The following is a 24,192-nucleotide window of genomic DNA, read 5'->3' on the forward strand; positions in this document are numbered from 1 at the left end:
TTTATCTTAACGTAAAAACTTCTTCCAAATATTATAGTGCTAGTTGGAACTTGGAAGAGGATCAAATCTTCTAGTCATGGATTTGATAGAAGAGTTGGCGAAAGGAGTTTTTGAAGAGCGTTCGTAGGGAATTCATCAAGGGCTATATCCGCTAACCTCGGAATAGTTGGAGCCTTGTGAATTTTTCACCAAAGGTATAACTTCTAACATCCTATGAATGTTTTGATTATAAAAATCATACGAGTGTCCAAAACAAATATATCTTGAATGTCAAGATCTAAAAAAATTTTAGAACTTCCGCTGCATTTGAGCACGAGAAAACCAAGATCCAACAGATGTATCATACACCTGCTTGAGGTATTTTTCCTTTACGCAAAATGTATTATGCCACTACTAGCCATTGCATTCTGTTTTGTGTTGTGGTCTTGTGGATCGGATTTGGTGGAAAAAGATTGTGTTCTTGTAACATTTATGGAACCTAGATTGTGGGTTATTTCTGTCCAAGGTGCTTACGAGGGATGACTTTTGAGCTGTTCTCGTTGATGTGCTGGGATATTTGGACTGATTATTGTAAAATCATTAATCCATTCAGAATCTTCATTTAAAACTGAGTTGAATGTGTCTTGCGTCTATTCTTTAGAAAAGGCTCAAATCGCTGTTCACGACAGCAGATTCAGGGTCCGAGCATGACTGATCACCAATGGAAAGCACCCGAGTATAATATGCTAAAAATGTAAGCATATGCCTGGTGTAAGGTAATAGTGCTGCGGCAATGGTTAGGAACTTTACGGGAGAGGTTACGTGAGCTCAAGCCAAGTTAATCAGGTGGTCGGTTCTATCTTCAGTGCAGAACAGAAAGCTATAAGCTATAACCGAGGGGAGAATTTATACATCGACAGGGTGCTGAAAATACATCTACTTGGAAACCCAAACAACTATTTGTTTGAAAGAAGTCGAGAACCAATAAAAAAAACATCTTATTGTTGAAATAAATATTAACAATAAGTATTTTGTTTTTGAAATATGTTGTATTTTAAATGCTCATCACGAGTTACACATTACAATAACAAAGTTTATCAGGATAATAATATTACAGGCGCAGTAAAATGAAACCTGGAAAGCTTGCATAGACAACTTATTGGACAATGAATCAAATACATAATGATTTCGAGCAAGAGCTAAACAGAAAGCTCTGTTTTGGATATGAGAATACCATCACTATCTGCGTACAACCACTCTCCGTCATGAATTTCCGTCCCCGCGATATGAATCGGGATGTGCCTCTCGCCGACGCCTCTTTTCTTTGATTTTTTGGGATGTGATGCCAATGCTCTAACCCCAGTATCACAACCATTGATCTCATCCACATCTCGGATACAACCATTGACAACTATTCCAGCCCAACCATTATTTTGAGCTAATTGGCCTAGATTTCCTCCAACCAAAGCACAATTCATGCTGCCCCCACCATCTACTACAAGAACTCTACCATGGCCCTTGGATTCAAGGAACTCTCTAACCAATACGTTGTCCTCAAATACCTTGAGAGTGGCGACCGGGCCAGAGAACGCTCGACGTTTCCCATACATTTGGAAGATAGGGGGTAGGATTCGAATGTGACCACTTTCAAGTAGTGGTTCATTTGCATCACAAAAGTCAGTAGTTGCTAAGGAAGCCATGGGTTCCCCTGTAAACACAAGTAAGCAGCCGTAATATACTGTCGAAAAGAATGTAATATATACGTGATGTAAATCGAATCGACCAGCGGGGGGCGTCCCCATGGTGATCGGTAGCTTTGACTCATATTTTAAAGATGGAGAATAAGGTCTAAAACTCCATCATAAGCTAACCCAAGGAGAATTGTCCAAGTCCATACATACAATTCTCGATTGTATTTACAAGACATTATCGTGTGATCCATAAAAACAGTCCAACACATAAGAGCCAGTTTGATCCATGATATCACGTTAAGATTGAGACTTGGGTATAACTCTCATCCAAAAGCTAGCTGAAGAAGTAGTATTGTCCAAGTCCATATATACAACTCACAATGACAAAATCCAACCGATATTAGACATCCAACGCATACAATTATAAGGTCTAGATCTATAACTCTCAACTGCTATTATGAATAGTTTATCGATCTTATCCATAATTCGATGGCAACTGCACATCATTGCCGCTATGATGGATCCATATTTATGATCATTAGCAAAAGATAATTACCAGATTGAAACGATTTAATACAAAAATTACTTCAAAAAATGAACTTTCCGGCTTCCAAACAACTAAAATACCGTTAAAAGAAATGCACACACACCCTAAAACAATTTCAACTGGATTTAATACCAATACACTAGTTAACAAATCTTCCCCAGCTCGTAAACCAACTTTTTTGAAAGCAAAAGTTGGTAAGGACAACTGAAACTATAATGAACAACGAGAGGCCAATTCATTAATCAAATCCATCCAGATCGAATCAAAGATGCTGATCTATTTCATGGGTCATGGTTTACGCAGGTTAACAAGAAATCACCACCTTAATGTCAAAAAAAGAAACCACACAAATCCAAAATCACATAAATGGCTTCCTAAACAATAGATACAGAATTGCCAGCAATCAGAAATTAAATTTTGCGACGAATGTGATTCTTACCTTGGAATTAAAAATCAACGACCCTAAGATGCAGAGATCACGGAAATGGATAGTGCGAAGTTAGAATACCAATAATTTGGGAATTTATACTCCACCGAGTTTCTATCCTTCGATTATTGTGCCGTGAACTTGCGGTCTACTGAAAGTGTTGAGAAGCTGGGACAAGCAACTAAGGTTACTTGGTAAACCCTGATCGAAATCATTAATAATTGAATCCAATAATATGTTTGGAATCAGGAAATAGTAAGCAGGGGTGGACGTTGGTCGGTTCGATTCTGTTTTTTATATAACAGTTCGGTTTTTTGATTTTTCAGTTTTGAATATATCTGGTCTAAAACAAACCATTTTATTTCGGTTCGGTCTGGTTTTTTCCTAATATGGTTCGGTTTATATGGTCGGTTATATACACTTTTATAATATTTTGTTAAAAAATAACATTATACGTCACTTGATACTTGATAGATGCAGCACATATAAAAGAAACAATGACAGTAGATGAGTAGAACATATATGATGACAATAAATTTATAACTTAACAATATAAGTTTCAATCAGTAGCTCTTCAATAAAGAGTTAAAATTTCAATTCTCAGACTCTAAAATTCACATAGATTTTGTGTCTCAAATCTCAATACATTTAACAATATGAGCTTCAATAAAATTTGAACTTCCAATTGTAAAACTCCAAAATTTTGTTTTGCAAAACTAAAAACAAAAATGACATTAAATTCATCACAATAGTGATCATGAATCGCAATCTTGAAACATAAGTTAAATATATGTAAACTTACTTAAACTAACAAAGATATTTCCCAATCATATAAGAAAAATCTTATTTTGTGAAAAAAACAATAAATTCATTAAAACTAATTAGGATAACTCGTAATCTTGTAACAATAAATGAAAATGCATAAACTTAACTAGTTAACTAACAATATTTCGTTGAAGCCCTATAGCTTAATATAATATGGCCGATTCGGTTATTTCGGTTTTCTGATGATCAAAACCATAAACCAAACCGAGAAACCAATTTTTTTTAATTTTGAAACTGTAACCAGCCGAAAAACCAATAAAACCAAATTATTTAAACAGAATTTTTCGATCCGATCAATTATTTCGGTTTTAATCAAATTATGACACCCCTAATTATAAGGGGTTTGGAGAGTATTTCATGGAAATTGAATCATAAAAAGAAATAAAAATATTTTTACTAATAAATTTTTATAAATTACTCATAATTTTAAATGTTCTTCTCAAATTTTATAAAATATCATTTATCCAAAAATACATATTATCAATTCACAAACATTTATATCATATATATTTTTGAGAAAATTATTTCAAAATCAATTTTAAATATTTTATTTTTAAAAAATCTATAAATAAGACATTTTTATTAAAAAAATTTGCAGTTTTAATAGTAAAAACTGAATTTATCAAAATCTGACAAATTTATTTTTAACGATAAACATTATAATTTTTACATTTATTAAAAAAATTGTTCAATTAAAAATATTTTTTATATGTTCGAAAATAATTTTTTTTTTTGATAAAAAAATTAAGAATAGTTATTTAAATATTGTTAATAAACAAATCATTTTAAAAAATAACAATACAGAATTTTTTAAAATAAAAATAATTAATTTTAATAGGTAAAAAAAATTTCAAATTACATTTAAAATTTTTACCAAATACTCGAATATAATTTCAAATCTATAGATTTAAAATCCAATTTCAAACCTAAATCCAAATCAACATCAAAATCTCATTTTTTACTTGTCCAAACAAACTGTAAAGCACGAGACCCATTATTTATCTCCAGAAAAACTATTGTGACACCATTTTATAAATCAATTTAATCATATTGATCTCTATCCCGACTCAACTCATGGAAAAATGTTACTTTTAATATCAAAAATATTATTTTTTATGATAGTTATAGTCAGATAAATCCGTATTGACGTAAGTCATGAGACGGTTTCATTAGAGACTTACTGATTTATCTCATATCAAATTACTGAGTAAAATTTTACGATATTATTCTTCATATATTTTTTAATTTATATTAATTTATTATTAAAAAAAGAATTTAAATCAAGCAAATCAAACTTATTATTTTTTATTCAATATTATTTCACACATTAATTAAATATTTTAATAATCACAATATTATATATCTAACTCAATCCCATCAACTTATCTACCTTCTCCGCGGATCAAGATCCTCTGCTGTGGGGGAATCTGCTGTGGGTTCCCCCACAGCAGAGGTGCTGTGTATTAAATTTTTTTTATTTTTTTTAAAAATTGGTATTTTTACATTTTAATTAATTTAAAATCAAAATTTATTTTTTTTATATTAAAATATGTGAATAATAATTCAATTTAAAGTTACTATTTTATTTTTGGTTATAAATATATATTGTGTGGGTAAAATAACGTCTCTCTTATTATTATTTTTTTATAATTTTTCAACTTTTTTTTAAAAAAAATGTTAATAAAAATTTAATTTTTTGTTATAACTATGTTATTCCGAACGAACAAGAAAAAAAGTCGGTTCATTCAATTTTTTTTAATATTATAGTTCTTTTTAAAAAAAAAACTATTTTTCTTATCTTGTTAATTTTTATTTAGAAATTAAAATTTTATTAATCACATATTTGTAACAGATAATAATCTTGTTGGCTTTTTTATATTCTAATTCTTTTGAAAAATTGTTTTCTCTTTTTTTGTATTGTTAATTTTTCTCATTCCTTTTTAAAATTTTAAATACAAAAAATATTTTTTCTTTTCTTAGGGATTTAAGAAATAATCCAATTTTAAAAAAAATGTAAAAAAAAAACTAAGTGTTCGAACACGAAAAAATTACACAAAATAATTTTCTTTTTATATCGTGTCAATTTTTTGGTATTATTTTTAATTGTTCGATAAGTTCAACCTTTTTAATTTTTTTGTAAATTTTTTAATTGGATTATTTCTTATATCCCTAAAATATAAATTTTTTTAATTGGATTATTTTTTAAATATATATATATATATATATATTTATATATATATATATATATATATATATATTTCCTGTATTTAGACATTAATTTTATTTTTGTTACAAATATGTGATTAATAAAATTTTAACTTCTAAATAAAAAATTAACAAGAATAAAAAAAGAGAAAATAGTTTTTTTAAAAAAACTATAATATTAAAGAAAAATGACATATACCGTCGTTTTTCTTGTTCGTTCGGGATCACGTATTTGTAACAAAAAAATTAAATTTTGATTAACAATTTTTTAAAAAAAGAGTTGAAAAAATTATTTAAAAAAATAATAAGAGATGCGTCATTTTACCCACACAATATATATTTGTAACCAAAAAAAAATTATAACTCTAAATTGGATTATTAATCACATATTTTAATATAAAAAATATAATTTTGATTTTTAAATAATTAAAATATAAATATATCAATTTTTTTAAAAAAATTAATACACAGCACCCTCTGCTGTGGGGGAACCCACAGGAGAGGATCTTGACCCCTTCTCCGCATGGACACACACTGCAAATTACAAAACTCGGGAAAATTTTCAGTTCTATTTTTTGAGACAAGAGGTTTGACCCCTTCCCGTGTGGTTTCTCATTGCATTATCCTTGCACGAGCTACATACCTTATTGTGGTCGATCCCTACAGAGCTTAAGCGGAGAAATACCGTATTTTCATGCTTTCTTGAACTATTTCAATGTACTATTCAGGGTGGTCATTGAGAACTTGATGTTGAGCAAAGCTCGAACCCTGTTCCACAATCTTCTAGTAAAAGAGCAATCAAAGAAAACTGCCGAATAGATTACCTCATGCCCAGAAGGACAAAATTGAATGACAGTGTGCCGATATGCTATCTCAAGGCTTCATCCGCCATATTACTTCACCTTTTTCTTCACCGGTATTGCTGGTAAAATATGTTGGATCCCGGTTTTCTACGCGCCCAAACGCAGCGAAAGTTTTAAATTTTATTTATTTATTTTGACAATCAAAATATGATTTGTTTGGGCGCTCGTATGATTTTAACAAAATATTTATAAGATGTTAGAAATTATACCTTTGGTGAATAATTTCACTTGACACCAACTACTCCGGCATTAGCGGACGTAGCTCTTGTTGTAAATCCCTACGAACGTTCTTCGATCTATTTCTTTAATCTTCGAATCAGGTGCACGACCGAATTACTTGTTCCTCTTCTAACTTGCAATAGAAAGTATAGAAGATTTTTAAGTAAAGATAAAACACTATTTGGTTCAACCTTTTTTTGAGAGCACAAAATCATTTTAAATTATATAAGCCGAAAGAATTTTTTTATTGACTCAAATCTTTCGGATGCCCTATGAAGAAAAAGGGAAGAGCCGAAAATTAATGATTTCATGCCAATCAACTTTTTTTGTTATTATGATGCACACTTTAATTTCGAGATCACCAATGTCTAAATAAAGCATGTGTACTCTTTTGACTGTCTTAACAGTCATGCTCTCAAAATTTCTATAAGTTTTTATAAACTTTATTTACAAGCTTATCGATTGATCATATCAAACTTATATCTTAAAATTCAACTCATTGAATTTATTATCTCAACGGGAACAAGTAAACCAGTACTTGTGTGACCCTCAATGGTTCAGGGATACAGCTAGCCGTGGGTTCACAACTCTTTGTGATTCAGAACATATTCCTTTATTCATGCTTACCCTTTTTAGCCACATTCTTTTCATCAACACCTTGATTAAGAATGTCAGAACTCATTTCTGATTGCACCCATCGGATCATGGTAAGAGCGTCTAGTAGCATCGCCCCATGATCCCCTAGGTATCACTTATAGTTCTTGCAAGAACCAGTCGATTATGATTAACGTACAGTACGGTTCCTTCATCTCATATATCCCGATCGAATCTGCAACCATTGGTTCATCGAGGGTTGCATATTAATTCGATAACTATGTGATAACTATAAATAGTGGCATCGCGTGTACTATTGAAGAACTCCTTCTCCAACGTGCATCTCACACTCTGGCCAGAGATTTCATGCACTATTATTTCATCAGATCACATAGGATATCCACACCCGTAGGTGAGCGGTGAATCCCCGACTACAATGCACTGGCTCCTATATGTGTCGCAACTGTACCCAACCTCGCCACCTGATGACTCTCCTGGAGCCGGTAAACGAGTCAAAGCACAGCCCTAGCATATAGAGCCTCAGTGTTGTTTCGGGGCGTAAGGACTAATGGTGTACAATCATAACCACAGACTTATCCTCTCGATGAATGATAACCACTTGAAAAGTCCGAGGGAGGGTTGTTCGGTATAATCATCATATGACTACCCATCTGCATGTTTGGACATCTCCATGCCCTTACCAAGAAACACAGTACATAACAATCACAGATGCTAGTCTCGAGCTCAAGCGGCCTTTATCCCTGTTTTAGGTGGCCGAATCAACTAGGAACGAATTTAGAATATGCATTGTTTACAAATGAGTTTCAACATCGAATTACGATTCATTTGTATTAAAGTATAATCAAGGACTTTATCTATGCTGTTTGCATGGATATACAGATAAAGTATAACAAGACCATAAAAAGTTAAATTATATTAAAATAAAGATTTTTTATTTCACTTGAGTCAATAAATTCCCTAGCCAACCGTTGGCTTGCAGCATCTACTCTAACAAAAAATCAGATGATTCTTGGCGCTTATGTATTGATTATCGCTTTCTCAGTGCCAAGACAACCAAAGACAAGTTTCCCATCCCACTTATTGGACGAACGAGCTATTGGACTAATTGTGTGACTCGTTACTTTTCAAAGTTGGATCTCCGAGCCGGAGCATCCAAATCACTGCGTTTCGAACACATCATGGGCATTTTGAGTTCCTCATCATGCCGTTCGACCGGACCAATGCCCCCTTGATATTCTAGCCGTTGACGGATTCAATTTCCACGCTTATCTGCACAAATTCTTCTGTCTTTTTCGATGACAGTCTCGTCTATAGTCGGACATGGGAGTGGGACGAACACCATGCCCATCTATATGAGGTGTTCTCTATCTTGGCCAAGGTCTTCTCCTCGATCAAACACTCGAAGTGTTCCTTCGGGCGCATGGAGGTGGGATAAATTGGCCACACGGTTTCCCGCAAGGGCCTAGAAGTGGACACAACAAAAAATTCTACGATCACTGAGTGACCCCATCCTTCTACATTGAGCGCACTACGATTAGTTTATTGGAAGCAATTTCAGTGTTGCTCGGTTTTAGCCAAGTTCATGATGAAAGAGCTTGATTCCTTTTATTATTTTGGATCATTATTGTTTTAACGTTTAGTTTTGGGTTTTTATGCTTAATTTATCTTGTAAACAAAATCATATTTCAGCCAACAAACTTGAGTTTGTGCTTGAGGGAGAGAAATTATCTCATGGATTTAAATGATCGCAATATGTGGAACTTGTCAAGAATCACTCCTTGTCACGTTAGTCATTTAAACCGAGGTTCCTACTTTTCTAAGTAGCGGGTCGAGGTCCTTGCATGGATATCTTAGATTCTTGCTTCGGTTCTTACCACATTTGTTGGCAATGGGTCGAGATAGAATCACATAATAGATTCTCGCTTCTCTAAGCAATAGGTCTAAGTTTCGTCGCGTTATTTTTTAGTTGTTTTATCCTTGTTTCATTTGTTTGTTATTTTGGTATTGTTTTGTAGTCGTTTATGTGGGTCACACGTACAACAATTTGAGATAATAAATATGAAAATAAAGAATTGGACATTGAGATTTACGTAGAAAAACCCTAAAAAATATTAAGGTAAAAACCACTAACAATATATAAAGAATTCCACTATAATATTTTATGGTGTACAATTATTCACTGTGTTTCTAAAGAGAACACACACTCTCTTAATACAGGAGAACAAACACCTCACAAATATTATATTAATTACCACTCAAATGCTATAAGATTAGAGAAAACTCGACGAAAGTGATGCAACCAAAATTAATGAGTCGCGTAGATTGCGGACGCGAGATCCGACTAGTTAGTAAACTGGTCCACTTGGTCGGTAAATGAGCTCACCTGGCTGGTAAACGGATCCACGTATGAAATATACAGTTAATTTGTAAGGCATCACCTGCGTCACGAGCACTCATTAAATGGGCGCCGGGAGGGTTCCCAGCATAGACACTCTGACGTTCAAGTCAGTAAGCAGTTCAAAAAAAACTCAGAGAACTAAAGAACTTTTATAAAAAATGATAGCCTCCCCAAATTGTGCCGGAGTTCCTCTATTTATAGATTTTTAGGAGTGCTTAACAGGCTTGGGATTTCGCAAGCACCATCCAAATTCTGAGCCTCGGTAATGTTAAAACTAAACAAATAATTAATTGAATTAGACTTACTAAATTGAGCTTATTCTTATTAATCAAACAAATAATTAATCGAGTCGGATTAAATAATTATATTGGGCTTGTACTCGTCATAAGCCCCCTACTCTCGAGCATCTTCAAATAAATGGAGGTTATCGATAGTGTAAATTAAGTGTGAAAATCAGTCAATAAAAGATTAAAATTTTTATGCAGGTTTTAGGGAATGATTTTATTTCCTTTTTTGCAGTAAAAACGATTTTTATTTCCGATATTATATATATATGGAATTGTTATAAATTTAGTAGAGAGAATGAGAGAAAAACTAGTCTCTTATTACAACCAAACAACTCTATTTATAATGTAGAGAGGTTAGTCTATAAAAAGAACTTTACAATCAAATCAATCACCTAAATATCATATATATATAACACTCCCCCTTAGATGATTGATGGAGAATCCAGTGTTGCCTCGTTAAAACCTTGTCAGTAAAACCCAGTGGGAAAAACCTGAACGAAGGAAAAAGAGTACAACAACTAACACTCCCCCTGATTTCAATCATCGAAGATCTGTTAATTGATGCATCCCTATCTTGTACACCAATTTCTTGAATGTTGATGTTGGTAACGCTTTTGTGAATAAATCAGCTACATTGTCACTAGAACGAATTTGTTGTACATCAATATCACCTTTCTTCTGAAGTTCGTGTGTGTAGAAAAACTTTGGCGAAATATGTTTCGTTCGATCACCTTTGATATATCCTCCTTTTAGTTGTGCGATGCAAGCAGTATTATCTTCAAATATAGTCGTCGGGCTATCTTTCATTGTTGGTAACCCGCATGATTCTTGAATATGTTGGGTTACGGACCTCAACCACATACATTCTCGGCTTGCTTCATGCATTGCAATGATCTCAGAGTGATTAGATGATGTCGCTGTTAAAGTTTGCTTTGTCGACTTCCATGAAATAGCAGTGCCCCCTCGTGTAAACACATAACCTGTTTGGGATTTGGCTTTATGTGGATCTGAAAGATAGCCTGCATCTGCATATCCTATTAAAGATAAATCTGATTTTTTCGAATAAAACAATCCCATGTTAGTCGTACCACGAAGGTAACGAAATATGTGTTTCACACCATTCCAATGTCTTCGGGTTGGAGAGGAACTATATCTTGCTAGGAGATTAACAGAGAATGCTATATCTGGTCGAGTGCAATTTGCAAGATATGACAATGCACCAATTGCACTAAGATATGGTACTTCAGGACCAATGATTTTTTCTCCATGTTCAAGTGGACGGAAAGGATCTTTATTAGTGTCGAGTGATCGGACGACCATTGGTGATGGTAATGGGTGTGCTTTGTCCATGTAAAAGCGTTTTAATATCTTTTCTGTGTATGAAGATTGATGAACAAACATTCCTTCGGATAAATGTTCAATTTGCAATCCAAGACAGAACTTTGTCTTTCCCAAGTCTTTCATCTCAAATTCACTTTTTAAATAATTGGCAGTTTTGGTGAGCTCTTCGGGAGTTCCTATAAGATTTAAATCATCGACATATACTGCCACGATTGCAAAACCCTCATCCGTTCTTTTTGTAAAAATACATGGGCAAATAACATCATTTGTATAACCTTCTTGTAGTAGAAACTTGCTAAGACGATTGTACCACATGCGTCCAGATTGTTTTAATCCATATAATGATTTTTGTAATTTTATTGAGAACATGGTCTTGGGGGTTGTATCACTTGCTTCTGGTGGTTTAAATCCTTCAGGGATTTTCATGTATATGTCGTTATCAAGTGATCCATATAGATATGCAGTGACCACATCCATTAGTCGCATGTCCAAATTTTCTGATACAGCCAAGCTAATCAAAAATCTAAAAGTGGTGGCATCCATCACAGGTGAGTATGTTTCCTCATAGTCGATTCCAGGTCTTTGAGAAAAACCTTGAGCAACGAGTCTGGCTTTGTATCTTACAATTTCATCATTTTCATTCCTTTTTCGTACAAACACCCATTTGTATCCTACAGGGACTACATTTTTAGGTGTTTGAACTACGGGTCCAAACACTTTACGTTTTTCTAAAGAATCTAATTCAGCTTGTATAGCTTCCTTCCATTTTGGCCAGTCATTTCTTTGTTGACAATCTTTAACAGATTGTGGTTCGGGGTCATTAACACCTTGCGTGATATCAAGGACCACATTAAGAGTGAAAACATTGTCAATGTTTGTTTTTCTCCGATCCCATATTTTACGAGATATCAAATAATTTGTTGAAGTCTCGGTATTTTCATGTGATTCTGGTTCTCCCTGAATCACGTTATCCACATCTGTTTCATTTATTTTTCTTGTTGTATCATGTAAGGTTGCTTCTTCTGGAGCTTTCAATTCTTGCTTTTCTTGCACCTTTCTTTTCCTAGGTACTATATCCTTCGAACCAATCGGTCGACCACGTTTCTGGCGTATTTTAGATTCATTTGCGGGTGAAGTATTAGATGGTCCTGTAGGGACATCGATCTTCACTGGAGTATTCTCCACTTGTATGTGTGGCTTTGTTACATTTTTTGTATTAACAAAAGCATCGGGCAATTCATTAGCAATTCTTTGCAAGTGAATGATCCTTCCAACTTCTTGATCACATTGATTGTTTCGGGGATCATAATGTGCTAATGTTTTCTCATTCCAACAAATTTTTCGTTGTTCTTCTGGATACAATTTTGCTCTTCCCAGTGTTGGAAAATCACTTTCATCAAAATGACAGTCTGCAAATCTTGCGGTAAACAAGTCGCCTGTTAATGGCTCCAAATATCTAATGATAGAAGGTGAGTCATATCCCATATAAATTCCAAGTCTACGTTGTGGACCCATTTTGGTCCGTTGTGTAGGTGGGATGGGTACTTGTACCGCACAACCAAATACTCTAATGTGAGAAACTTCAGGTTCTCGACCATACACAAGCTGCAAAGGTGAGTATTGGTGGTAGTTAGTTGGTCTTACACGAATAAGTGATGCAGCGTGTATGATAGCATGACCCCAAGCTGAAGATGGTAGTTTTGTTTTCATGAGTAGCGGTCTTGCAATTAATTGCAATCTTTTAATAAATGATTCTGCAAGACCGTTCTGTGTATGAACATGAGCAACTGAATGCTCAACTGAGATCCCAATTGATATACAAAAATCATCAAATGCTTGTGATTTGAATTCAGCAGCATTATCAAGACGAATTGTCTTGATTGGGTGATCAGGGAATTGAGCTCGTAATTTAATAATTTGACCAAGTAGCTTTGAAAAAGCTATATTTCGAGTTGCAAGCAAACTAACATGTGACCACCTAGTTGAGGCATCAATTAATACCATGAAGTATCGAAATGGTCCACATGATGGGTGTATAGGCCCACAAATATCCCCATGAATTCTTTCCAAGAATGTTGGAATTTCAATATCAACCTTCGTTGGGGAAGGTCTTATAATGAGTTTGCCTTGTGAACAGGCCACACATGAAAACTCATTATTTAAAATAATCTTTTGGTTCTTTAGGGGATGTCCACGAGTATTATTTATTATTCTTTGCATCATTGAACTCCCAGGGTGACCAAGTCGGTCGTGCCATAATATGAAAATTTTCTTGTCAACAAACTTCATGTTTGTGACTGTATTTGCCTCAATTGCTTTAATTATTGTGCAATACATTCCAGAGGAGAGTGCACGTAATCTTTCTTTTATTTGCTTCTGGCCGCATATAATAGATGTAATACAAAGGTATTCAACATTGTTTGCATTCAATGTTTCGATATGATATCCATTTCGGCGGATATCTTTAAAGCTAAGCAAATTTCTATTGGATTTGCTAGCATATAGAGCATTTTCAATATATAGGCTTGTCTCATTTGGTAAAATGAATTTTGCCTTTCCATGGCCTTCAATAATTTTTGATGCACCCGATATTGTTATAACATTATTTTCAGCTAATGTTAATTCTAAAAAATACCTTTTGCTTTTAAGGATGGTGTGTGTTGTACCACTATCGGCTAGACAAACGTCTTGATATTCCCTCATTAATCTAAAAATAAATGCATAATAAAGTAAGTTATAACTCTAATAAAATTGTAGTTAAACAAGGTTCTCAAAGTAGTTATCACTTATTACAACTCAAGAAAAACCTTAAACAAAGATATAATAATGCGGACATCCTAGAAAAAAAATAATTAAAAGCATTGAGCCAAGACAAGAAAAAATACTAGAATTAGAATTTGATCAATCTATATTTTCTAGCACACCACCCCCAATCAAATGATCAATATTCCCATCCGGTTGTGCAAAGAAATCAGAGACATCTAAATGAGTTATGTCGACAGGGCCATCATCATCAGCAAAATTTGTCTCTATTTTTCCTTTTCCTTTTCTTGAATTTTGGTAGAGATCTACAAGATGCTTTGCCGTACGACAGGTACGAGACCAATGCCCCTCCGTTCCACATTTGAAACACTTATCTTCATATTCTTTTGGTTTTCCAACTGATTCTTCATTATTCGGTTTCCACGGTTGGTGGTTTGTTTTCTGTCTCTTTCCATCATGTTGCTGAAAATTTTTCCTTTGACCATTGCCGCGTCCGCGTCCACGCCCACGCCCTCTTCCATAATGAGGGATTTGGGTTGAGTTGACATTCACTTCAGGGAATGCTGTTTCATTTGCTTCAGGAAATGGTGTAGAGCCGGTTGGGCGCATTTGATGATTTTTCATCAGTAGTTCATTGTTTTGTTCAGCAACTAGTAGACATGAAATAAGCTCAGAGTATTTTTTAAATCCACGCTCACGATATTGCTGCTGCAGGAGCACATTTGATGCGTGGAAAGTAGAGAATGTTTTTTCAAGTAAATCTTGATCAGAAATGTTTTCTCCACAAAGTTTGAGCTTGGAACAAATTTTGAATAATGCAGAATTATAGTCGCTTACAGATTTGAAATCTTGCAGGCGAAGGTGGATCCATTCATAGCGGGCTCTTGGGAGAACTATAGTTCTCTGATGGTCAAACCTTTCTTTAAGATCTTTCCAAAGTTCTTGCGGGTTTTTCACAGTGAGATACTCGGCTTTCAATCCATCATCGAGATGGTGACGAAGGAAAATGAGTGATTTTGCAAGATCCTGCAGGGATTCGTTGTTTGCTTCTTTTATCGTATCTCCAAGATTTTTAGAAATGAGATGAACCTCAGCATCCAAAATCCATGACAAATAGTTTTTTCCACTGATATCAAGTGCTTCGAATTCGAGTTTGGTAATATTTGTCATATCAACTGTTAAATGAAAAAAAAATTAAGAAAATTAATAACGAATGAAATCACCCACAGGTTTTAGATGGAATACTGATTATAACAAAACACTTTTAATTGAGTTTTGAGTAAAGTTATGAAATCATACATATAATTTGAAAATATATATATTTATCGATTTTTAAATTTGAATTTTAATAATTAAATATATAAGTATATATTAAACAAATATATAAGGGGAGATGTGAGTTTAAATATATAACAGATACATGATTATTCGGTTGTCTATATATTGATGGAATCATTTTTTGATTTGAATCGGTAAGATTAGGATCAATCACGTTAATGTAGATCTAAAATCAAGAAAATGCCTAAAAGCAAAAAAAATTAAGAATCAATCACGTTAATGGTCAAAAAGTAAAAGCATATAAAGTAAATGTATTTCTAATTAGTATTTAGTCAATATTCTTCAGGAATATAAATTGAAGATCTTGGATAATATTCTTCAGGAATATTGATAGATATAAGATCTTGAATAATATTCTTCAGGAATATTGGTAAATTTAAGATCTTGTATCCTTAGATCTGTCACGATTTATCAACATAAAAATATGTAGTGCTGCTTTAAGAACACCAACATAAAATAAGAGTTTGTGCTTCTTCAAGAGCATCAATATAAATATAAAATATTGTGCTACTTCTGGAGCATTAATATAAAACTAAGATTATCATCATAAGATCATATTTGCTATTTCGAGAGCATCAATATGAAATCTACATATTGTGCTTTATCGAGAGCATACGAAAGAAAATAATTAATGAGTTTACCTTTGAAGAGCACTCGTGCTGATAACGTGTTATAAATTTAGTAGAGAGAATGAGAGAAAAACTAGTCTCTTATTACAACCAAACAACTCTATTTATAATGTAGAGAGGTTAGTCTATAAAAAGAACTTTACAATCAAATCAATCACCTAAATATCATATATATATAACATGATTTTATTTCCTTTGATTTGTTATGGTAAAAAAATCTCCAACCACTATAAATATGAGTAGGCGTGATATAACTCAAAAAAAAGACAAAACCATAGCAAGAAGAATTGTGAGTGGACCGAAATTGCAGACATGAGTACGCATTATCTTTTCCATCTTTTCATTACGTTTGTATTGGTTTTGACTGTTTATGCTTGCATTGTTGTTTTCATCTCTTTGTATTGTGTCTTGGATTAAGACTTTTGAAACGTGTCTCACTTTACTTTTAAATAATCTTTCCATTCTTTCATATTTGAACGAAACGAGACGGTTTTCTCATCTACGCTTTTTTACTTATTTTTTATTTCTTAGTTTGGGTTTTGAATTGTTGTATGGCAGAATTGCTCGATTTCATCTGCTGATGTGGTGTATATATGGCGACTTGGTGGATATGGAGATGAGTCGTTCACTGCTGGGAAGAGGGATGATTGTTTGCGATCGGTCGAAAGGGCGGTGGATCATCGACGCTTACTGTGGTTGGATATGAAGGCAGCACTGTGAAAATCTTATTGTTCACGGAGCGAAGATGGTGATGGTCATTCTGCATTCTCCGGTGACCCTGTCTGTGGTTGTGGAGTTGTGTGCTTTGGCATTGATTTCATCGGCAATGTTGGTGGCATGTAGCGGCGGCGGCACTGATGATCGTATGGCTGCTACTTGAGGGGGGGAGCATACCATATGAAGATGGTCGTGCCCGTGGTGAGTTTCTTCTCCAAGCACAGGTTCTCGGGCGGTGACGGCAGCGGCAAGACCTTTAACCAAAGGCGGTGTTGCTTTTTAACTGTTAGGAGAAAGGGACATTCTGGTGTGCGATCCATGAGGCGGAGATGGTCTTGCTATGGCGTTCGTGGATCGGAGCCGTGGTGGAAGAATTGCTCTTTGGGGGAGACCAGTGGCATGTTGCCGTAGTGGTGTGCAACGGTCGGTTTGGTCCGGTTTTAATAAACTTCGGTTCGATTTTTCGATTTACGATTTTTCGAATGCCTAATCCTAAACCAAACCATTTTAATTCGGTCTGGTTTGGTTTTTTTGTATTACGGTTTGGTTATTACGGTCTGTGTAATAATTGTAGTTATAAATGAAGTTGTACGTTATAAATTTTAAAAAAAATAAAAAAAAAATCACAATCAAATTGGTTTGGATTATCTTACAAAAATCAAAATAAAATAATAAAAAACAGGCATAGTTTTTATTTTGTGTAACCAATTTGTTAAGTTTCTCACAAATATCAAAATAAAATAATAAAAAATATAGCTATGACAATTGTAAGCAATTTGGAATTTGGATATGTTGATAGTGAATAATTCCAGCATTGGATCCATCAACTACTGCAACAAAAATCCTCATATGTAGGGAAATTAAAATATCAACATATTATGAAAAAGAATAAGTTCATATAAATTAGATCAACTTAACAAACCTGATTGCAAGTCACAATTATATATCAATAATGCAAGAATCTCTTCCATCAATGATAAAATCTAGAAAAATTTTAACACGAGTATCATCAACCGATAAAGAATAAAATAGTTTGGATCGAAGCAATATAAAGAATAAAATCTAGAAAAATTTAAAAACGAATATCATCAACAAAGGCTCGAAGCATTGAGTTTTCTCCAATCTTGATTTTTGTCGCTGAAGCCTAAAATTCTGAATCGTCAATTTCAAATGTCAATCTCAAAACCTAAATAAATTAGTTTATTATTTATTCATTTATTTTTATGTTTTATTTTTAATTTTTAGGTTAGGACATGTTTGGAGTACAATATAATAAAAAACAAAGAATTCTCGTATATTCGGTTTTTATGTTTTTTCAAACCGAACCGAAAAATTAAAAATGCGTAATATCGAAACTGAAAACCGGTAAAATAACCGAAAGAACCGAACCAAAAAAACCAAATTTTACGGTTCGGCCGGTTTTTTCAGTTTTATCCGAAATTTGAACACACATACATGTTGGTGACGAGATGCAGCAATGACCGTGACTGGTGGTGATAGGAGGCTAGAGTTTATTTAGTTAGGGTTTCATGCTGCTTGAGATGATGGGTACAAGCCCAATAATGATTTAATCCGACTCGATTAATTATTTGTTAGATTAATAAGAATAAGCCCGATCGAATAAGCCTAATTCAATTAATTATTTGTTTAGTTTTAACATTATTGAGACCCAGAATTTGGATGATGCTTGCGAAAGCTTAAGCCCATTAAGTACTTCTAAAAATCTATAAATAGAGGGACTGTAACACAATTCGGGGAGTCTATCATTTTTTGTAAAAGTTATTTAGTTCTCCGAGTTTTCTTTGAACTGCTTACTGACTTGAGCATCAGAGTGTGTATGCCAGGAACCCTCCTGATGCCCAGTTATCGAGTGCTCGTGACGCAGGTGACACCCTGCAAATTAACTGTATATTTCCTACGTGGATCCGTTTACTAGCCAGGTGAGCTCATTTACCGACCAAGTAGACCGACCAATTTACCAACCAGTCAGATCTCGTGTCCGCAATCTACACGACTCATTAATTTTGGCTGCATCAGAAGGGATGATTAGAATGAGGGGAGATAGCTCTATTTATAGATCTTTCTACGCGTATTGTGGAACACGTTTTCATTTATTCATTAAATGAAAACATGTTGCAAACAATTGTTGAATTTTTCCGCTGCGTTTGTCAACCAACACTATTAATATATGCCCCACCATCATTCACATTTGCCGAAAGTTTATTCTGTGTCTGTTACATTATTTCGTGTTATCTCTTAATTTAAAAACTTTCTTGTAGTCTTAAACTTGTGTTGATTGTGATTCTCTTGGTTCACAACACGACGTTCACAAAGAACGACGAGGGACATTTGCTCGGAGGTCTTGGTCCATTAGCTACTTGGCCTTTGTCTGTCTGACCCGTCTTCGAAAGATGATGCGACACTTGCTATCAAGTTCCCTTATTTTCATGCCCGAGGACAACCACGAGTCTCATGGGATAGGTATGTAATGGACTCCATGCCCCAACTCAAGCCCAGTGACAAACAACCCGCAAATCTGAGTGGATCAGTTTCAGCAGTGGATAAAATTTACGAACGGTGCACACATGGGAAACATGGAATAGCATGATGATTTTTATCCGCATTAGTGTTTATTGTTCTTTTAGTTGGTCATGTTATAATTTGGTCTTTTAAATTTCTAGATTAGGATTTGGTCGTTCATATTTTTAGATCTGGTTATCGTATTTAACTCTGACGTTGGTTTAATTATATGCATTACACCAAAGATCGTCAAGTTCTTTCTAAAGAACCCATAATATTTCACAGAGAATCACTCATTGATCAAATCGATCCCCCAATTAATTGTATCATAACTCGATCTTACAAACATAACAAATTTTTACATAGATCAAACTGCATAATAAATAAGTCGTTTTGATACAAACTATAAATCGCAAGCATTGAGTGCAATCACAAAAAAATTCTTAATTAAAGTTATATAAGTAAATTTATCAAGAATCGATTTTATGACTTTGAAGAGAATTTATGTTCTTCTTAAAATGGGTAAAAAAATTATATAATGTTGAAAAATAATATTTAAAATGTGTGTATTGAATATTTGAATATTGAATATTTGAATGTTGAAAATAAGAGTTGTAAGTATTGAAAATTAGTGTGTGATGATGTAGGTAATGATGTATTTTATTTTTGAATTATTTATAAAGATTTTCTATAAATAGATCTCTCATTTGTGAAAAAAAAACACAATTGAGTAGAGAGAAAAATATTATAAAGTGTGTAGTTTGGTAAATTTTGAGAGTTTGACATTTTTACTTTTTAACATAAATTTTTACTTTTTCACAACATGTTATCAGCACGAAGCTCTAAAAGTCCTCCATACTTTTCCAAGCTCCAAATAGAAGAAAAATGTAACAAAAGTAATAATATTTATTTTATTTTTATTTATTTATTGTATATATATTTAATATATAATATAATGTTATTATTAGAAATAATAAAAATAAAATTTTCAAAAACTTGTTATAAATCCTGAGAGGATGTTAAGACGACATCCCACACTCCCGGTAAGGGATACGACAAGTATAAAAGCTTATAAGGTTTTTAAACAAAATAAATTATGACACTTCATTATAATAATGTGATATGATATACATAATTATTTAAACATGTCTAATATTATATATATATATATATATATATATATATATATATATATATCATATTATTACCATAAAATTATACAAATACATACCTTTATTTTTTTTGTACACCAACGATCATAAACGGTAAAAAACGGCTAGTTTTTTCTCTATAAATATGATCTCACAAACTCTTTCAATCACTCCAACTTTCTCTTCTTATCTAAAAATTATTCTTCATCAAACGGTTATTTTTAATTATTTTGGTTATCATACTCACGAGTCTTGTATTTATCGGAGAATATCATCCTCGTGTGTTTTCTTTATTTTTATAAATGCTTGTACTTGTTGTTTATCCATTACTTTGTATTACAATATTCATTAACTAATAAAATGCATCGTAATTTTTTTAGTACCACCATGTCAAATTTGACAAAGCTCGAATTTGTTGCGCTCGACATCACGGGGAAAAAATATATGCCATGGACTCTCGATGTAGAAATGCATCTTGAGTCATTGGGTCTAAGTAAGACCATAAAAGAAAATGGCATATCGGCGTCACAAGAAAGGCAAAAGCCACTATATTTTTGCGTCGACATCTAGACGAGGGATTGAAATGTGAATATTTAATTGAAAAAGATCCCATGGCTTTGTGGAAAAGATTGAAAGAAAGATTTGAACATATAAGAGAAATTATACTTCTGACCGTCCGTGATGAATGGAATATGTTAAGATTCCAAGATTTTAAGAAAGTCAGTGATTATAATTCAGCGATGTATCGAATAATCTCGCAGCTAAAATTTTGTGGACATGAGGTCACAGAATCGGAAATGGTTGAAAAAACATTTTTCACGTTTCATGCATCAAATATTACTCTACAACAACAATATAGAGTACGTGGATTTGCGAGATATTCTGAACTCATCGCCTGTCTTCTTGTGGCGGAAAAGAACAACGAGCTATTAATGAGAAATCATCAGTCTCGACCCACTGGATCAACAGCATTTCCAGAAGTAAATGCTGTAAGTAAAAATGAATTTAAGCCTCGAAGCCAAAATCAAATTCAAAGACAAGATTTTGGTTGAGGACGTGGAATTGGTCGTGGTCGTGGTCGAGGCCGTGGTTTTGAAAACAATAGAGATAGTTATTTTTATAACTCATCTCAAAAGAGCGTCCCAAACCATCCACTGAAAAGGCATCATCAGAATACACGTGTTAATGAGAATCACTCAAAAAGATATGAAAGTTCTTGTTTCAGATGTGGTACTCCAGTACATTGGTCCCATATTTGTCGAGCCCCTGAGCATCTTTGTAAACTTTATAAAGAATCATTAAAGGGGAAAGAAAGGAGACCAACTTCACTGAACTCAGTGACCGTTTGAGTGATTCAACTCATTTTGATGCTGGTGATTTTTTGAATGATTTCTCTGGAAATGATCAATATGTTGGTGGGATAGAAATGAACAATATTGATGCTGCAGATTTTCTCAATGATTTCTCTGAAAATGAACAATATAGTGGTAAAATATAAATGTACAATAATTTATTTTTCATGTATTCATATAATAATGTTTTATTGTTTAATTATGATATGTGTTATATTTAAATATATATTGCCAGTAATTTTATTTCATTGCATATTTTTTTGAAGTTCAAAAATGAAAAATTCTATGAGCAAAGCTGAAGTTTGCATACCCGATAGTGGTACAACGCACGCTATCCTCCGAGATAAAAGATATTTCTTGGAACTAAAACCAACAAAAACAACGGTGAATACAATATCAGGTCCTGTAGACTTGATTAAATGATGTGGTAAATCACAATTTTTGTTACCTAACAGTACAAAATTTTTGATCAATGATGCTTTATATTCACCACAATCGAAAAAAATTTTATTGAGTTTTAATGATATATATTCCCATGGGTTTGATACTCAAACAATGAATGAAGGGAATGAGAAGTATATGTGTCTTATCATATATAAATCAGGAAAGAAATATGTGATTGAAAAACTACCAATGCTCTCTACTGGATTTCATTATACACATATAAGTCTCATTGAATCAAACATGGTAGTTGATAATTCTTCAATACTGATCAATTGGCATGATCGATTAGGGCATCCTGGTTCCACAATGATGCGAAGAATTATAGAAAATACACATGCTCATCCATTGAAAGACCAGAAGATCTTTCAGAATAATAAGTTTCAATGTAAAACATGTTCTCTTGGAAAACTTATTATAAGATCATCACCAGTTAAAATCCAAACTGAATCACCAATGTTTCTTGAACGTATTCAGGGTGATATTTGTGGACCAATTCATCCACCATGTGGACCATTCAGATACTTTATGGTATTGATTGATGCCTCCAGCAGATGGTCACATGTATGTTTATTGTCAACTCGAAATGTTGCATTTGCAAGATTACTTGCTCAAATAATAAAATTGAGGAATCAATTTCCCGATTATACAATCAAAAAAATTAGACTTGATAATGCGGGTGAATTTACTTCCCAGACTTTTCATGATTATTGTATGTCTATGGAAATCATTGTTGAGCATCATGTTGCTCATGTACATACACAAAATGGATTGGCTGAATCATTGATTAAACGTTTGCAAATGATTGCTAGACCAATGATTATGAAAACAAATCTCCCTATTTCTATATGGGGACATGCAATTTTACATGCTCCTTCATTAATTCGCATCAGACCAAGTGTATATCATAAACACTCCCCATTGCAGCTTGCATTTGGTAAAGAACCAGACATTTCTCATCTGAGAATTTTTGGATGTATGGTGTATGTGCCTATTGCACCACCTCAAAGAAAAAAAATGGGACCTCAAAGAAAGATTGGAATTTATATCGGTTATGATAGTCCATCAATCATTCGATATCTTGAACCTCAGAAAGGCGACGTGTTCACAGCACGTTTTGCGGATTGTCATTTTAATGAGAAAATCTTCTCAATGTTAGGGGGAGAACAGAAACATATCGAAAAGGAAATTACATGGTATGTATCGTCATTGTTACATCTGGATCCAAGAACAAAACAATGTGAAAAAGATGTACAACAAATTGTACACTTGCAAAGAATAGCAAACCAAATACTTGATGCATTTGCAGACACAAAAGGGGTAACTAAATCATATATACATGCTGCAAATGTCCCTGCTCGAATTGAAATTCCAAAGAAACAAATTGAAGATACTCATGATGTCATTAAACGCCTGAAGCGTGGAAGGTCAGTAGGTCCAAGGATAAAAATCCTCGAAAAAAAAAATTCATAGAGAAACACGAGGATCACAAAATAAAGAATGATGTTCTTGAAGAAACACATGATGATTACAAAATAGAGAATGATGTTCCTGAAGAAACACATGATGATGAAAATGTTCTGTCAGAACCATAAACTGACGAGAATCATGAAATCTATATCAATTACATTAATATTGGAAAAATATGGAACCGAAAAGATATAGAAGATATTGATGATATATTTTCTTATAATGTGGCAATCGACATCATAAATGATAATGATTATCATGAACCAAAATCTTTTGGTGAATGTAAAAATCGGCAGGATTGGATAAAATGGAAAGAAGCCATCCGGGTTGAATTGGATTCGCTAAATAAACATAATGTTTTTGGACCTATAGTCCTTACACCTGAAGGTGTAAAACCTGTTGGATACAAATGAA

General features: G+C 33.4%; 2 protein-coding genes across 2 annotated transcripts; both read right to left on the minus strand.

Annotated features, from left to right (window-relative positions):
* Window positions 1-1,008: 1,008 nt before the first annotated feature.
* On the minus strand, window positions 1,009-2,861 carry LOC140805104 (putative 4-hydroxy-4-methyl-2-oxoglutarate aldolase 3). The gene is made up of 2 exons (XM_073161294.1): window positions 2,657-2,861; window positions 1,009-1,687 (listed from the first exon to the last, which is right to left on the minus strand). The coding sequence occupies exon 2, from the start codon at window positions 1,677-1,679 to the stop codon at window positions 1,179-1,181; it is 501 nt and encodes a 166-aa protein (XP_073017395.1). The 5' UTR covers window positions 1,680-1,687; window positions 2,657-2,861; the 3' UTR covers window positions 1,009-1,178.
* An 11,437-nt stretch (window positions 2,862-14,298) lies between these two features.
* On the minus strand, window positions 14,299-15,330 carry LOC140804582 (uncharacterized). The gene has a single exon (XM_073160640.1). The coding sequence runs from the start codon at window positions 15,328-15,330 to the stop codon at window positions 14,299-14,301; it is 1,032 nt and encodes a 343-aa protein (XP_073016741.1).
* Window positions 15,331-24,192: the final 8,862 nt, after the last annotated feature.

This window comes from Primulina eburnea, chromosome 11 (assembly GCF_022965805.1).
Source record: "Primulina eburnea isolate SZY01 chromosome 11, ASM2296580v1, whole genome shotgun sequence".
Lineage (NCBI taxonomy): Eukaryota > Viridiplantae > Streptophyta > Magnoliopsida > Lamiales > Gesneriaceae > Primulina > Primulina eburnea.

What these genes read in the sequence shown, in the direction of transcription:
- LOC140805104 (XM_073161294.1), bottom strand. Translation starts at nt 1,679, where the DNA reads ATGGCTTCCTTAGCAACTACTGACTTTTGTGATGCAAATGAACCACTA.
- LOC140804582 (XM_073160640.1), bottom strand. Translation starts at nt 15,330, where the DNA reads ATGACAAATATTACCAAACTCGAATTCGAAGCACTTGATATCAGTGGA.